This window comes from Copadichromis virginalis, linkage group LG8, assembly GCF_057382275.1.
Source record: "Copadichromis virginalis isolate Kocher_CV1m ecotype Utaka linkage group LG8, C_Virginalis_male_GT1.1, whole genome shotgun sequence".
Lineage (NCBI taxonomy): Eukaryota > Metazoa > Chordata > Actinopteri > Cichliformes > Cichlidae > Copadichromis > Copadichromis virginalis.
In genome coordinates, this window is record NC_140625.1 from 27,009,797 (window position 1) to 27,027,603 (window position 17,807).

At 43.2% G+C, this 17,807-nt stretch overlaps 1 protein-coding gene across 2 annotated transcripts in view; it reads left to right on the forward strand.

Annotated features, from left to right (window-relative positions):
* Positions 1-17,807, forward strand: part of wnt3 (wingless-type MMTV integration site family, member 3) — a 74,760-nt gene that overhangs the window by 47,183 nt on the left and 9,770 nt on the right. The window contains exons 1-2 of one of the 2 annotated variants that reach the window (XM_085466837.1): positions 4,524-4,814; positions 16,889-17,130. In XM_085466837.1, coding sequence (XP_085322963.1) covers positions 4,735-4,814; positions 16,889-17,130 — 322 coding nt within the window. In that variant the 5' untranslated portion in view covers positions 4,524-4,734. Of the gene's footprint in view, positions 1-4,523; positions 4,815-16,888; positions 17,131-17,807 lie in introns of those variants that run through there. The other variant, XM_085466838.1, reaches the window with a different exon arrangement.

Here is a 17,807-nt window from a genome sequence, read left to right on the forward strand (position 1 = left end):
TTTACACAACATATAAAGTATAATCTGTACTCATCACTTCTTCGAGAAAATTTGTGGGTTTACATTTTAGTTCATCCAGTATCTTGTATTTCCAGCACTTTCTAGACATCTACTAACTCATGAGTTCAGAATCTCAATGAATTGCAGCCACAAGGAAATTGTTCAAATTTTAAAAAGCTGATAGAGACTGTGAAAAGAGAAAAATAAAATAAAAGAATTATAAAAATCTGGAAGTGCTGCAGAGAAAGGATTTGGGCAAATCAGTGTCGCACCTTTAATTAACGCATCGGAGCAATGCTTTAGAGACGTTACCTGAAAATACAGAAATATCTACCCACAAACACGGATATGTTCTTAAGGTCAGTGGCGTTGGGGGTTTATGGCCTGCGGATGGGCTGCTTGTGACAGGAATGACACTGCCGGGGTAATTTTCTCCAGTAGGAGGGGTGGACTTGTGACCCAGGCAGGCTTGGATGATAGCCTCGCTGGAAAAGGCTGACGCAGGGAGTCCATTATTGCCCCTGGAGGAAGCGGAGGATTAGAACACCAAAGAATTTCAATAAAAGAAGTGTCTGTTTGGGGGTCGGGGAGAGGCAGAAGGATGGTGAAGGTGGTAGGGTGCTGGGGGGGGAGTTCCCCTCATTGTCCCAGCAGTGATTGAGAGCAAGAGGAGGGGAGTGGGACAGCATTGTGTTTGCAGCTTCTCTGAAGAAGGTGGTTATTAGGGGGGATGGCTAAAGAGGGGTGAGGGATGGGGAGGCTGTTGACTCTTCATCTTGTGTGAACAAAGTCTCCGGCACATAGCCCTCTTCTGTCCCTCTGTCCTGGACACCCTTGTCTACGAGTGCCATGAATTCTGTCCCTCTCGCCGGGGACCCCCACCAACTCCAACCTGCACCGCCACACATTGTGGGGCTTAAGTGCCCTTTAATTAGGCCGCCTCAGTGTCCGGCTGAAGACCGCTGAGGGTTTAGGCTCTTCCCTGTGGGACCTTGCTGAGCAGCTCAAACACACCAATAGTGCCCTTCACACAGCCAAGGGATAAGTGTTTGCTGCTCTAATGAAAAAGATTTATTTAAGAGTATGGTTCTCATTGCCCCCGACTTAAAAAGTCCTCACAATGGCCCTGATATTATCTTTAACACTGTTCCATTTCCAGGAAGCATTAGCAAGGTCTGTTAGACGAGGCAATCGCTCCACCACCGAGTGGCACAAAGCTGCCAAAAGACAGACACATCAAGACAGTACACACAGTTTACTTCCTGTACAGACAGAACATACTGCACATTGAGCTCTTATTGAGGTTATCATCATGAGGTATTAATTAATCGGGCCCTTACTTCACAGATGGAGGCCAACGAGAATCTGTTTCCTGGACACTAAATTAAAGTGGAAGGTTTCAATCTCGCACGCATTATAGGTCAGTGTGAACCCACGCGAAATTATGCAAAGGAGCGCTAATTCACATAAATTCTCTCTTCCACGTACACAGCCAAACACATGTGCAGCTTTGTCATTGTGATGGAGCTTATTTCATTATCATAACAGCATAAAGCACGGGATCCAGAGTGCAAAGAGGGAGGTGGGCAAGAGGCATTGGGAATTTGCTGAACTACTCCAACAAAATGAGTAATTTCTGGACACCCCATTGTGTGAAGAGCTTACAGGGTGAGGGCTCTGAAAGGAAGGATACAAACATGGCAGCAAGTAAAATAAAGTGAAAGATGGAAGCAATGAGATGCAGAGAAGAAAAGAAATTTGTGAAGGGAGCAGGGCGGGATTGGGCGTGTTCAGAAACTTTTTCGCTACAGCCCAGTGTGTGTAGTTACCCTCCTAATCCTAGTTTTATTGGCTGCCTGTGTCCAGCCATGCCGGTCGGATTGAGTAGGGAGGCCAAAGAAGTGGGGGTGGAGGGGCTGAACACATGTCCTTCTTTGTGGTAATACGCTGATTAGGCCTGAGAAAGAGCCGGACCTGGTTACGGCCTTTCTCAGGTCACCGTAGAAACCAGCCCGGTAGGGGACCTCTGTGTGTCTCCCCCCTCCTGATGTGGACAGGCACACCGAGGTCTTCCTCTGCAGAAATTTTTCCACAACACCACCACTCAAAATGCCCCGCAATTGTTGTTGAGTCTCCAATGTTTTTGCCTGTAATCGCGTTGCCTTTCTGGGCACTTTGCGCTGCACTTGTGGCCTCAACCTGGGAAACGTGGTTTCAATGTTGTTCAGATGCAAACCGCAGACTGATTCCTTTGCCTGCACTCATAAATTAGACCGCTGTCACATTCCCATAATCCATCCCTGGCCCTGCACACCGTCTATCGCTCCGGCACAGCAACTGTCATCCAAATCCCAGCGCTGAGCTCGGCACATTTCTGACGATGCCGTAACACATGACATTGTTCATAATCGAAAACAGACCTGCCTCAATGTCAGCACCGCTATGACATACCGCATCTTGACTTGAGGCATTGAAAAGTCATCTTTATTGGTATAGCATAGAAGACTCCCCACCACAACCAACTGGAGAGCAGGCCTCATACAACTTTCACCAGGCAATCTATCAGTTATTGTCATATTTACCCCCCACAGAACCCCGACGCCCCTCTCAAACAGGGCGGTAGGTTGAGTGCTGCTCAGTCACTGTTGTTTCCCCATCTTCATTGTTAAGGAAGACTAAAACACAGAAGGGGCGGGTGAAGGGGGCACTCCACCGCTGACCTCCAGACTTTGGTCACCGAGCTCTCTCTTCATGCGGCGGGCACTGAGCCTTCTCGATGCAGAGTGCACGCTCCCAGCCCCTGCTGAGCAACCTCACCACCCCACTCATGCCCTAGAGGTCTCCAGGAAAGGCACCATCACCCCCAAGCCACAGCCATATAGAAGTGCGGTGCAAATACTGCTACATATACACATTGCATTTATTTAAATGTAATAGTATTTATGCTGATAGGTACATCATGAGCACTGTGTAACAGCTAGTATGAACTACAAGTCTACTGTACATGATTATGGTATAATTAGAAGCATTAACGCAGTGCATAGTTGTGTAATTAATATCAGGAATTCTCAAAATTCTCAATAAAACAGGTCATTCTGAAAGTTGATGAGCTTTCTGACTTGAAAACAGGATTTCCAGGAAATGCTGGCTTCCATATGGCGCCGCATTCTCAATCTGTTGTGAAATCCATCAGGTTATCTATCCAGGCTTGTATATTAATTTTTAATAAGTGTTCACTCACATTCCTATTGTGTTGATTCAAGAATTCCTCAGGTCTGAAATTGTCTGTTTGAATATTCACATGGCAAGAATGTAAAAAAAATGTTTCCTGCACTTTAGTTAGAAGTAAAATAATCCTGATTTCAAAGAAAAAGGGATTCTTTAAAAAAAAAGATGTTAAGTAAGATATTTACAGGGATAAGTCGCTTCTGAAGTGCTCGCATCTTTGATGGTAATTCCTCCCGTGATAGCCACCTGACAATGCCTTCAGACGAAACTTTTAACTAGATTATCATCACTACAACTGGGTTTGTTTGATCTCTGCTGGGTTATCTTGTTTGCATTGGTGCTGATCAGTTTCCTTGTATGTGAATCAAATGCGTGGTTACTTCAGGCTAAGTCCATCACAAGCATCCCACCCTCCTCCTTCACTCCCTATCTCCCTCTCTCCACTCCCTCCTCCTCCTCCCCGTCCCACGGCTGCTTGCCCCACAGCCCATCAGAATGACAATGGTATTGATGTAAAATGTGTCGCCTTTGGGCCGCTGAAGCATATAACCCCTGCATGCCTGGCCCAGCTACCGCCACAGTTTATGGCTTTATTGTGTTCCCTTTTATGTCCTCCCCTGTTGGGGAGGGCGGGCAACAATTTAGAAAATTCACTGTATATGTGCCCGTGCGTGTGTTGACATGTGTGTGTGCGCACTGTACGCACATGTATCCGGATCAATTAGTCAGAGCGCAACCCCCCCGAAAAAATCAACGTGTCAACATGTATGTCAGCGTGTGTGAGGCTCCTCCTGGGCAGGAGCCGGGCTACATCGCCTACCTCCAAAACCACTTTGGGGGATCATTTTTTTCCCGATGATCCCGGGATTAAGCAAGTTGAGCAACAACTCAACTCTACCTTTTTCATCTGTCCCTCCCTATCCCTCCCTCTCTCATTTCCCTCCCTCCCTCTCTCTTTTCACTCTTTCCTTTCTTTTTCACATTACCAGGGGGTGGCGTGTGATTGACAGATGGGAACGAATAATAATTTTTTTTTTCGTAACCTAAGGCCATCTTCTGTGATTGGCTTGCCAGCTGACATCTCCAAACCTCATTCTCCCCCTGCTGCCCCCACCACCCCCCCTCTTAATATTGGGCCTGTGGATGAGGCATCCTGAGGGAGAAAAAAGTAGAGAGAGAGAGAGAGAAAAATATATCTACCTTAGGGAAGAACCTCAGAGAGAGGGAGGGAAGGAGAGGACGGGTAGGAGCGTGTGTGCATGTGTGTAAGAGACACTTATTCTCTTAACTACTAGGAGACAGACACACTTTCCTGGCCCGACTCAAAGAAGGGGGGAAAAGAGGAGGAAGATTTTTTTTTTTTTGCTTCAATATCATTTTAATTTTCCCCTCATTCAACAATCAAGCTGCCCTAAAGCTTCTCTTCCTGGAAACTCTTCTTCATTGCCTACTGGAAGTTCTATGTATTGATCTACTTACCCTCTCACACACTACAAGGCTTACCTCATGGATTTGTATCTGATTGGATATTTGATGTGTGTGTGGTTGTCCAGCTCACGGGTGCTTGGAGGCTATCCCATCTGGTGGTGAGTACGAATCCACAGTTTCAGCATCAGACCCTATAGCTGCATAAAGAGAGAGAGACTTTTTTTGGTCAAATGATCATTTCTGAGAGGGCAGAATGTGCACTTTCAGTAGACTGCGTGGAAAAATGTTCTCCAGCCCAGTCCAAAGAATCTTAACCTCAAATACTAGTGTAACGGAAAAGGCTTGCCGTTCTTTTCCCCTGCACATTCAGGTCTATTTATCACGTTGGAGTATGTTATGATGCAAAAAAGGGTGAATTTTTAGTTTAAATCATTCAAACGTGGGTGTCTTCTTTTAATTTAAGGGGGATAAAATACTTCAGCGAGTGGTCACCATGCTGATGTCAACAGCAAAAGATGGACTTCGGAGTATTTGCACATAACAGTTAAAGTCATTCATAAATACATAAATTGCGTCTTTCACTCAGGGACAATGACAGGACTGATGCTGCGCATGAAAACTCAACAAAGCCTCAAAAAACAGCCCCCCCTATTTATAAACCATAATTTCTTTTCTGAAATACAACCATGTAATTTTAGGAGTGCCTTAGGAAGTACAACAATAATGGCTTATAAGATCATCGTCATTTTGGTTTTGTTTGTTATTGTGCGTCACTGTTCTACATTCAGGCCGTCGGCCCCCCCAAAAAAACCTGCCGTGAAGTGGATCTAAAAGATTTTTGGGACTGACAAAGTCCCGTACAATTAAAAAAGAAAATATTACAAATTTGCGGTTTACCACGGGGCACAGGCTGCGCTTAAATCGGTACATTTTGGACATTTTACTTCAATTGCAATACAATTCACCCCCACCACTACGGATTTGTGAGGAGACAATATGTTTAGGTGCCGCAGGGTTTTACTCTTTGTTAAATTATCCCAGATCGCTTTTGGCACCAGCAACTGAAATTTAGAGGTTTATCTCATTACAGATTCAGCGACATGCAGCTGACCTCATAGCTCCTGGTCTTCTTTTGTAACATAAAGCTTCTATTTTGGAGATATTTGTGTAGGCGTATGACAAAGCTCTTTTGGCACCCGACACAATACTTGTCAGAGCTACTGCACTTTAGTAGCCCAACTAGCATGTGGTCCCACCGTGGTGCTGTCCAAACCGCGAGCATCTTCTGGTTTCATTTACAGAGCAGGCAGCTGCCAAGCACACAGGCCACAGGGCTGAAGTGTTAATGGCAAAGAGGACTTTACACCCACTCCTGGATTCAGCAAGAACCCTAAGACAACAGTGACAAAGAGCTCGGGATTCTCTCTGTGTGAATTACCTGCAGCTGTTCTGTTCAAGGAGCTTACATGACACTGGTGTAATGTTTGAACCTTAACAGTGCGCGCTACCTTTGATTTGGGTAACAAATTCTGAAGTGTAGGCTAGGGTAGATGTTACTGGAGGCGAAGTTGAGATGAAACAGGTAGCTTCAGGTGACCGGGCAGGTGCTGAGGAACGGGACCCGTCAGTGGCACCATCCCCACGGTATAGAGTATGTCCAAAGGGTGACAAAATGAGCTGGTGCATCAAAAACAAGAGGGTGCCGAGTTTCAGCAAGGGCCCAGGCAGCCTCTTCCTCGCTTCTGTCTCAGGGGCGATGACTTGGCCATAAATTCTCCAGCCAAGGTGGGACGGGTTTGAGTGGAAGAGGAGTTTTTGACTGCTTTATGCCTGGCAGCCGTGCTTTTTTACAAGATGGGGTGTTGAAAACAAAACAGAGCATAAATAACTCGAGTGATATGCAGATATGCGTGGACGAGGATGAGGTGTGGTGGAGAGAAAAGCCATAGCAAACTAATGAGGAGGGTTTGGAGAGACAGAGCAGTAAACTGCCTTCTTGAAATGCAAGAATGTTGGAAAAACAGCGAGTTTGTACATCAGGTTTTGAGAGAAGTCATAAAAGCTCGAAGCTTAGATGTGACCTCACATAATCCACAGGTTCCACAGCGTTTCTATCCAGTTATCTGACAACACCATGCTCTCTGTGTGGTGAAGGAAAAATGAAATAAAGATCTTATTATTAGACTTACTGCCGCGGTTTGTTTTCACCTTTTAACCCAAGAACGATGACATAATATGTTTCTCTTATTAAACGCCAGCTTTGTTAATACTCCTAATCGTAAGTTAGTGTGGCGTAGGATCTCATCTATTTTCAGAACAGCAGCCAGCAGTGTGTTTGTTTTCCTTGCATAAACAGTGATAGCTGTAAGTGAATGATGACAGCCACTCTCAGCGATGAATTACCTCAGCTGAACTGACTCCAGCCATCGAGCACCGGCAGTGATTATCGGTTTTAACTCGGCCACAAGATGTTTAAATCCAATAACTGCTGTTTTCCTGATCCTCTGTTATCATCACCGCTGCTAAATCCACATGAGAAAGCAGAGAAGTTGTACACCTCTTGTCAGTTTTGTCCGTGCTCTTTGTCATTAAAAGATTACTTTAAATTTACATAGCTGCTGTTGTGAGAGGTGAAATCAAATAGAGAACAATGGCAAGGAGAAAGAAAGAGGGGAATGACAGAGAAAGAGATGAAGGAATGACGCAAGAGTCTGTTAAATGTTTTTGAAAATCGTCTTTAATGAGCAGTAAGTGCAACTGCGGGTGACCATTATTAGTTTAACTTCCATTTAGGTGAAGAATTATTGACACAATAAAGCAGAAAAAATAAATCTGCAACATTGACACAAAAAACTAGCAAATTCCATTTCCTACAAGTGCCAGATAATACATTTAATGCCCTTTAATTAACATTTGGAGCTCGCTATGGATACATACAACTTCCTGGTTCAATCTGCATTACTTGTGGAAGTTTCGAAAACCACTGGGGCCTCAATAATATCTGTGGCATACCTCTCAAGATCTCCTTCCCGGTTCAACCTGAGCAGCTTAAATGGGGCTCTAGAGTCCATCTCCTGGTCTCAGGAATGTCATTATCTGGCTGTGACACCCCCCCGCAACTCCAAAACCCCTACCGCTGGCAAAGGGGGCCACTTAAATGATCCTTACTACGAGAAAATCCTCCCGTCTGCAAGTCTTGTTTGAAAAGATCAAGGATGTTTAGGTATTATTCTGCAGTTGAAGGTGAAGAAAAGAGCAGGAAAATCCATAAGAATGTAATTCATAAGAAACTTTCGGGTTCCATTATGAACGGCTGAAGGCTGCCATAGGGCCAGGGTCAAAGGCAATTTAGGGCTAAAGCTTAAGAGAAATGTCTCAGCAGAAATTGACGTCCACAGGGATACTGGGTACAAAACAATAATACATTTCTAAAAAAAAAAAAAAGTATGATTATGTAACAAATGTTAAGATTCCCTTTATCCTAAAGCATCTGTAATATGACTAAATATGCATTGAAGGGACCCATTATGCTCACTTCCAGCTACGCAGAGTTATTCTTGGACGTACGCTGGGCCTCAGTGGAGCCTCATGGTTCACACACTGTCTTTTAAAAACAAGCCATTTAAGCCTATTTCCTTCTGATTGGCCGTCCCTCATAAGCAGAAGGTGTCACATGAGCATTAACGTTTCTGTTTTTTCTTGCAGCCAGCAATTTTTTTTTCTTCTAGCAGATGAAAAAAATTGTATGTTTGCAACCGTGTTTCAAAGATGAGGTTTTGAAACTGACTGAAAAATTTGACTTGATGAAACTTGATTCAGTCACTCACTAAAAGATTTGCTGCCCTTATTTTCTGATCCATTACTTTACTTCACCCAGCGCAACAAGACTGTGGGATGACACTATCAAGGCAAAACCGAGCAAGGTAAGAGGTTCAAAGGAGTGTGGAGTTTCAAAGCAGCGATGGCGAGTCCTAATCTTCTCCCACCACCAAAGGACATGGGATGTGCTCTTGTAGGAAATGACAAAGTCCCCCTGGTGCATGGCTATCAGCTGCTTTAAACCACAGGGCAGCACAGTTACTCAAAGGGAAAACAGCAACGGCCAGGGGCGAAGAGATCATTAGAGGACACGTGTGGAGGCGCACATGCACACATTATTTAAAGTCTTCATTACCTGGCTGATCTCACCTCTGTGGCTTGTTACAGAGGTCAATTATTAGTGGCAAGCAATTTCTTTGACAGACAGGGTCAGTGACAAAGATGTGCCGATCACACCTGTGCAGCCTGTGTTCAGTTAAAGCCCTCAGGTCACTGACCAGGTCAGCCGAACGCCTGGCAGATGCAGCGAGAAAAGGAGGAGGCTATCATTCAAAAATAGAAGGGGTCTCATTTCAAATAGAAGATCTTTTTACTTTGCAACCACAAAATTTAAAAATTTCTCCAAACAACAACAACAAAAGATCGAGTAAATCACGCAGGAATGTTTCATTGAAAGATTTTCAGAACCAAAAGCTTTCTGTTTTCCTTTTGTTGCCAGAATTTTACTAATCAGTCACATTTGAACATTCTCTGGTTGCATGCAGATACACAGCAAAAAAACCATCTGATATTTTCTGACAATAATTCAGTTTATTATTAGTATTTTTTATTATATTTTTTTTATTTGCTATTAAGATTTTCTGACCACAACAACAGCCCTGAAAAATTAAACACTGCCAGAGAGGTTAAGCCACCAGACCAGCCAATGAGTTGCCAGACTGACACACGTGTAGAGGAGAGAAAAGTTGCATAAAGATTGCATGGTCTTGCAACAGCAGGTCCAAAGAAATGGGCAGTGTCTCAGACTGCAGCAGCAGCTCTGAGTGAAGTGTGTGTGAACCGGCGGGCTTTCTTAACCGTGTTTTATTTAATTAAAGCCATTAATTTTTTAAAATTACTTTTAAAGACAATTTGTGGTGTCTGAAATGACCACAATGAAATTCCTGAAATACAGTAAGAGATTTGCAACAGTTCAGTGTGAGTTATGATTTGCATGAGATGCATTGCCGCTGACAATTCGAGCAGGAGTGCCAACAAGCTGCCTTTCATGAAGAGAAGCTGGGGACAATGCGCTGTTTGAGTTGCGGTTCATTCAAACACTCCCTCAGGACTCAAATAAGCTCTGTCCTCTCAAGACAACAGCTCAGACTCTGTTGTGTCCACCTACCAGCAGAGAAAGATGCCAAGTTCCCGCTCTGACATTCATTTATCAGTGCCTTATACTCCCCAGAGCACTTCAGTGCAGAGCTATTGCTGCTCTCATTCTCTTCCTGACAGGGAGGTTCACAAGTTTACACCATGTTCAGTTTCCCTCTGCACGTCTCCATACTTGTGACTGCAGGGGCTCCTTGTCCTAACTCCGCATGCTCCGCAGCAGTCTGCAGAGAGAACTTGGAGAGGAGGGGAGGCAGAAGGAGGTAGAAAGACAGAACAGGTTTGAACATTTTTCAGGGGTCCTGTCATTTTTTATCTGATCAGCCAGGAGCTGTTGGACTACAAATCAAAAGTGTGCCGAAGAAAAAGAGAAGACAACAAAACACAGATAGCAGCTTTGCATTCCAGCCTCCACCAGGAAAAGTCCCATCCTCGGGCAAAGCCGGCAACTTTCCTTGGCCCACTTACTCTCTTTCGAGTGTCTTTATCTCTCTGTGGATTCTGTCGGGGGGATTCATAGATGAGATACCAACGGCAGTGTTTTTGGCGCACGGTGCCGCCTGCTTTTGCTACGGCCTCGTTTAGCAATGTGACATCCTCCAGGCAAATCTCCCAAGCTGAGCCGCAGCATCAACATATAGCGGTATATCGGAGGCAGATTAGAGTTTAATGCAAACAACAGTCTTGCAGTTTGTTACTGCAGAGGAGCGTCGCTCTCACAGAAGAAGTGACACAACACACATGGGACTCAATGCTTCAGGCACAGACCCAGCATACGCTAACAAAACAACTATAATATCTATAAAGTTCCTCTATGCGAAATAAGTTAACTTATTCAGACACGGCTAAGAACAATTGGAACACATCAGGGCTGGTTTTAGAGTGAAATATTAGGGTGCACTGATAACAATAACAGGTGGATGTAGATGTAGCCCAAAAGCTGAGAAAGAGGACCAGAAAGCCATATGTTGCAACTCAAAGGCAGTGTTATGAACTCAGATGTTAAAGAAACATTTGATGGAGAAAAGCCACTGCAGCCCTGAACTGTACTAGCATGTCAGCGAGGTGCATATGAGAACAAATGTCTAACTTTCCAGCTCCCTAATATGAAGTCCATGTGAAATCAGCTTGCATCGACGTGCAAAAAGCATAGCTAATAATGTGGGACATCCACTGGTAGAGAGTGGGTGTCTTCTGCTACATACTGCACCCTTTTTTCTGGCCTAATCCTCAACCGTAACTCATACCCACCATAAAAGCAACGTGGTTAGGGAAATGTTATCTCGAGCTGAGCATTTTTGCCCTCAACATGTTGGTGTTTTGAGACCAAATGTGAAAAGCAGGGGTGGATCTGAGCGTGAAATAGAAGCATCACACGCTCACTGGCTAATGACGAGTAATTTACAATATGTTACCCAGTGAGCATGATCGTTCCTTTCTGTCTCCAACAATGACAATGATTTGCAAAATAAACTTCATGTTGTCTTTGATATACCCTCAAGTTAGCGATGGAGCCCATAAAGTGAAGAGGAAAATCTTTACTGAGGTCACGGAGAAAGGGCACTGAGGGCAGCTTTCCCATAGACTTATGTAGTCTTTGACAACCAAAGGAGTCGCCTCCTGCTGGCCATTAAAAGGAATGCAATTGACTCACAGTAGCAACATCCATCTTTTATGCTATCTAGGCATAAGCCAAACAGAACTTTACTGGAACCGTGAACACAAAAGAAGCAAATTATATAAAAGATATACCAGCAATAGTCTCCTAATATTGTCTTAAGATTAAGGGTTCGAGTGTTAAATTCGGATCTGCCTACTATAGAGATCTCATGAAGACAGGAGGAATGTTCCCACACCACTCCACTATCCAATGATTGTGTGTAGTTTTGTTAGACATGCTAACTTTACATATGGATTTTAAACTGGACCTTTATTTTTGGTTATTTTCTAACTGATGGCTTAGGATGTTTGTTCTATTTGGACGTTACCATTTAACCTCACTACACCTAACACATTGTATTGGTTTGACGTCTGGTAATTGGGGGTTAGTAAACAGCCTCTAGGTGCATTCAGATCACCTTCAGGTGTTAATTGTGCCTTACATATTAATGGACACCGATAAAGCAAGAGGAAAAGATATATTTTAAGACAACAAATAGTCCCATAAACCAGTGGTTATTACTGGCCTGGGTACCTATTATCAATTCTCACTAAGAGCACAAATATTGGATTTCTATAGATTCTAATAAAGTTTGAAGAAAGCATCAGATCTGTTTGTAAATGACAAATCTTTCATCTGTAGCATCTTTAGTATACCACTGTTGTAGGTATACTAAAGATTTGCATATTGCACTTTCCTAGTTTACTGCCCAAGAGGAGAACAATTTGATTAGTTGGAATAATTTACAGAGTCAAACATAAAAACTCAAACATACTTGCAGGCCTCTATAATTAAAGAAGACAAATGCACCATTAGTTCTACCTGCTCTCTGACATCTTACACGACATTTACAAATATGTTTAATGCAAATTTAGCATTTCATCTGTTGCCATGTACTGTAAATAAAGATTGTGTTGGAATTAGAAACCAATAAAATCATTACCAGCATATATACAAGCACAGCCACGGTTAGCATACTAACTAACTAGACTTACAAACTATAGCTGCAATTGTTACTTTCCACATTTTACAAGCAAAACATATAATAAACATAAAATACACTAGCCTGTAATCATCAATCAGCTTTAAACATTGATCAACAATGTAAAATTACAACATGCTTGGGTCATTGTACTTCTAGTACTAATCAGTTAAAGTTTTAGTTTTTCAGCTTTAGCAAAACAGCAAAATGTGACTGAGCGTGTAGTTAACTAGCACACCAACAATAGGCCAACACATGGTAGAGATCGCTAAGAAAACCCAACTTGTTGTTAAAATAACGCTTCACTGTGGCTATAAGCCAAAAGCAGAACAATTAAAGGTGTAGTATACGATACTGTAATGCTTTTACTTTAAAAGTAGGATGACTATACACAGAGCTATCTGTTAGCTTAAAGCTAAAAACATACAAGCTAGATGAAACAGCTTGGTTAATTTCCTCTGTTCAGGTTGTGTCAAATAGTTATAATTAATAAATATAAGTACAAAAAAGAGTTTTTTTCTTCAGTATGCTTCTAGTCAAGACAAAGCACATCTTTTTACACCATATGTAAATAAATAAATAATAAAAATAAATAAACAATTTTGCTTAATTACTGAGAAACACAAAATCTGGGATTAGCTCTTCCTGACAAATTTACAGAAAATATTTAAAACACAATAAACAAACATACAGATTAATATGAGTGACACTATTATTGCTGAGTGATAACATTAGTAGCCCTGATGTTAACATAATGAACACAAAGAATAATATTTTGATGATTACACAAAGTGACAGTGTAGCAATCTGTGCCAAATTTGACAGATAAACTTCAATAGTTATGAAATTTGAATTTCAGCTCTTCTGTACGACCTCTGTTGGTGCATGCTCTTGTAAAGTCATGCTGTCTTTTACTGTCTAGAATTATCACACCAATGTAACAAGTCTTCAAACAGCGTAAGGTGCCCGCGGCAGGTTTGTCCACACTAATCTGTAAATTTGTGTATTTCAACACTGGTAAAGTCTGACAAGCCATTTTGAAGTCACATTTGATTACACCTTCATATCCCTGTGGGCACTCAACTATAATGACCCTCTATTTGCTTAACGAGGCAAACAGGCTGGAGAGCAACACTCCCGAGCTGCTTAGATTTGTGCTTATCGGCCCTGGTCATGAACTTCTGTGGACACATCGTGCTAACGGCAATGAGGTCAAATGTCATGTTGTTTTCAACAAGTTCAGAAGGTCACCTGGTACGTTTCGTGTCCCTGGATATAGGCAGCTGTCACACACTGAACCCTGTAACGCAGACCTCCCACGACACAGCACATGAGTCGACTCTTCTATTCAGGTTGAGCTTGCTCAGAAACAAAACAAGAACTAAAATGTGCAATAAAGACATGCCTTGCACCTAAATTTCCTCCCCAAGCAGCAGAGACTGCAGTAGTGACTTTATTGCACTGGGAGTGGCTGAGCCAAAAGTTTTTGTTGACAGTGTTATAGTCTTGATTGCGTGAATTCCCATTTCTCAGCAAGGTGTGTGGTGGAATCCCTTTGTTTCCTTTGCTTCATTTCTGTGGTTTCCAGTGGCCCATCATACTTTCACATCAGTCCGGTTTAGATACTGAGAAAACCCCCAACCAAGCTGTAAACCCCCAGGCCAGAAGAGGCCCCACACGGATGTGCCCGGGCATGCACCTGCCAAGCCCTGCCGTTTGCTGCTGCTCTTCTGCTCGTCTCATCCCCTGCAGCAGATTCCCCCGGCATTCTGCCTCTCTGGAGGTCTCTGCGTCTGCTGCTCCCTCACTCGGTTGAGACACGTTGCGCGTAGCTTCCGAGAAGTGAGGCAAAGCAGGCAGGATCAGCAGTGCACACATGCGGTCTCTGTGCATGCATCTTCGTGTGTGTCTGTTTGCACAATGAGTCTTGTAACTCTCATTAACACCTAGCCAATAACGTATCCCTTTCATTTTATCTATCCATAAGGATCAAGCGGGCACATGCTTTGCAAACAAAGACAAATAGCCTGGCAGATCCACAGCCTGTTGTTTAAACACGCTATGTCCACCACAAAGTCCCATGTGGTTAGCTAATTGATTCCATCAGAAATCCTGCCCACCACAGCAAACAGATTCATCCTTTTGAATGGCACAGTGGTCTGATTCATAAATATCTGACTTGAGCAAGAGAGATTTGTCTTTGAGGTAGCTCATTGATGTTGTTGGGGAGCATGTGACACCAGCATTCATCTAGTGGCTCATCATCCTCTCTGGTCTATCCCATGACTGAGAGATTAATGGGCAGCAACCCATCTAGCAGACAGTGTAATTAAGGTCCTTAGTCACTCAGTCACCAGACGGAGTGAAGTCAGCAACACTTGAACTCTGATGTTGGTGGGATTGGGACTGGCAGATGAGATAATGTGGCTACATTCGATTGGGTAAACTCAAGACAAGAACATGAATGGAGATTGATGAGCACTATCAAATTACTAGCTCCGCATGGGAACATGAAATCGGAGAAAATGGCATGTTAACTTTGAGTTATTAATAGACAGCAAGCGTATTTTTCCTTGTGCGTAGCAGCATTCGATAATTTTTGAGTATCAGATCAAGTTTTGTTATGAGCTTCCACGTGAAACATAAGAATTGTTTATTGTGTATCTGTGTCAGTCACAAACCTCACAGCAGCAACACAATTGGCTCAGCTGATTATGGGATGATCAAATTACATTAGGTCGTCTGTAAAAGCAAAACAGTTTCATGTGCCAGAATGCTACCTCCGCTAGTAACTCTTAATACCTGGCAAAATATTAATCTAAGGCTACCAATGCTTAGATGAAAAACAGTATAAAGAAGGAAGATGTGGGTGCAGGGGGTTTGGTGGGAGCTTCATGTAGAAGTGCACATGAGTATCTAAGAGCCGATTTTTTTTTCTTCCCAACTTCAATGGCTTCACTTGTGTGTTCGGGTGGGGCACTGCACTGCACTCATCTGTCAGAGTCAGTGCCTGCTATGATTGGGTTGCGCCCTGCGGGTGTCCTGAGGTCATCCCGAGTGGCGCTCTGATCTGATCGGCATCAATTGTTCCCGCGTGATCCTCTAAGGGCCTCCAGCGCCACGTTGTCCAGTCAGACTCGCTAAGTGCTGCAGAGTCTGCAGACTCCTGTGAACTGCCAGCACATCTTTACACCTCTTACCCTGTACACACTCAAATCACATGCATACATTGCAAAACAATTAGCAGCTGGGCAAGCTTGTATTCAAACACATATTTTTCATGGGGTGATAAAGGCTATGCATAGAAATAAATAAACAAGAAATATAAATCTGGCATCTAAGAGAGCTTCTGGAAGAAGCTCTGTTTGAGCTTGTCAACATGAAAAGCGTGTTAAAACATGGGCATGACACACACGTCTTCTCTCTGTCTTTTATTTCAAGAGAAATAGAAAGCAATTAAAATTAATTACCTGAGTGAAACTATAATGGTTTCTGGCAACACATGCTGAGCTCGACTGTTTGGCAGTGATTAATCCCTGCTTAGACACATCTGCACGAGTCCTCTGGTGAGGCGCATCGCCTCAGACGTGCCATCTTCGTGCATCACCATCAGTGTTCTTAACACATCACCTCCAGAGGACAACCGCAAATTAATGACGGTACTGCAAGGGCAGGTGTTTTCATATATTCAAAATCACACGAGGGGGCTTTTCCCCAAACTAAACAGACAGGTTCTTGTGTGTGTTATCAGTTAGATCAGCAGATCTGTGCAAGCTAACAAGTGGAAACACTTTGAGAAGTCAGTACTAATAGCTTGTATCCCTGCCCTGAAGTGGGCTTATTAGCCTCCTCTCTCTGGTGAGAAAAAAGGAAGCAAAATAAAGAGGAGCTCTTAGTATAAACAATATAAATCAATAAAACACTCAGGTATGAATCATTGTACTCTCTCAGGGCTACATTTATAGTGTAATGGGAGATTAATGAATACAGAAGCAGTCTCCACTCACAGAGCAGGTTGCCTTTCAGTGAGGCCTCCCTGGCAGGTTACCACTCTTGCTATTGTGGAACTGAGTTCACAGAGGGCACAGAAGATGTGAGGGAAGCACAGGGAAGGGCTTTTGAAAGAATACCAAACTAATGTGAGAAATGTACAGGTTAGTTTTATTTATTTTTTGCTTATAAAACCTACAATAAAAATGTCAAAGTTCCTAAAAGTCAGATAGCAGTACCAAATTTGTTCAATGGGTACAATTATTTAGGCACTTTTGCTGAATATGTCTTGAGGTTTGATGCAAATCCTCAGGAAAAAATAATAAATAAGTGTTTTTTGCACTTGTGTGTTTAACACAGAGGTGCTGATCTCACTTAACGATGCTTTCCCTCTCTCTGTGACACAGGTCCCTGGCACTGGGGCAGCAGTACTCATCTTTGGGCTCCCAACCAATCCTGTGTGGCTCTATCCCCGGCCTCGTACCGAAACAGCTGCGTTTCTGTCGCAACTACATTGAGATTATGCCCAGTGTCGCTGAAGGAGTCAAGCTGGGGATCCAAGAGTGCCAGCACCAGTTTAGGGGTCGCCGATGGAACTGCACCACCATCAAGGACAACCTGGCCATTTTCGGCCCTGTTCTAGATAAAGGTAGGACTTTTTTTTAGGTTGCTATATCTTTCATGCTGATTTTTGTACTGACATACAGGCTTACTGAGTAAAAAAAATGATCTAGAGGGATCTAAATAATCTCTTCCAAACAACACCCAACTTTAAAATGCAGTCTTTGAAGGTAAGGCTACTGCAAGCTGTTACAAAACTGGTGTTTAACACTTTCCACCCTAAGGCTCAGCACTGCCTGAGCTGCCTGGGCTTTTGCTGACAAACGACTAACTAGGGCAATTACAATAATATCCACCTTTCCTGGCTGCACTGAGAAATGAGTGCAGGTACAAGCACTGACACATTAGTCATCTTTATCTTCTATATTGCATTTATCTTCAAACTCATGGGCTTTTTTTTTTGGTTTTTCCCAACCTTGTTTACACACTCGTACATGAAAGAAGGTCAGTGCGGTAAATCTCTCAACAAAACCTGACAGCTGATGTACTGGAGGCATCCATCAGGTGCTGTACACGCAGAATGCTAAGTGTAAACTATCCCTACACTTATCTGCGTCAATTAGGCAGTCCCACCAGACCTGACAGTGGGAAACAAGGCACACAGGTGTCCTGCTTAAGGCCTTCCAGTCCCTAATTATAAAGGCAGACGTTTGTGTGTTGCGTGTGAGGTTGCTGATTGGAAATGAATTAGCCTGTGTGTCAGAG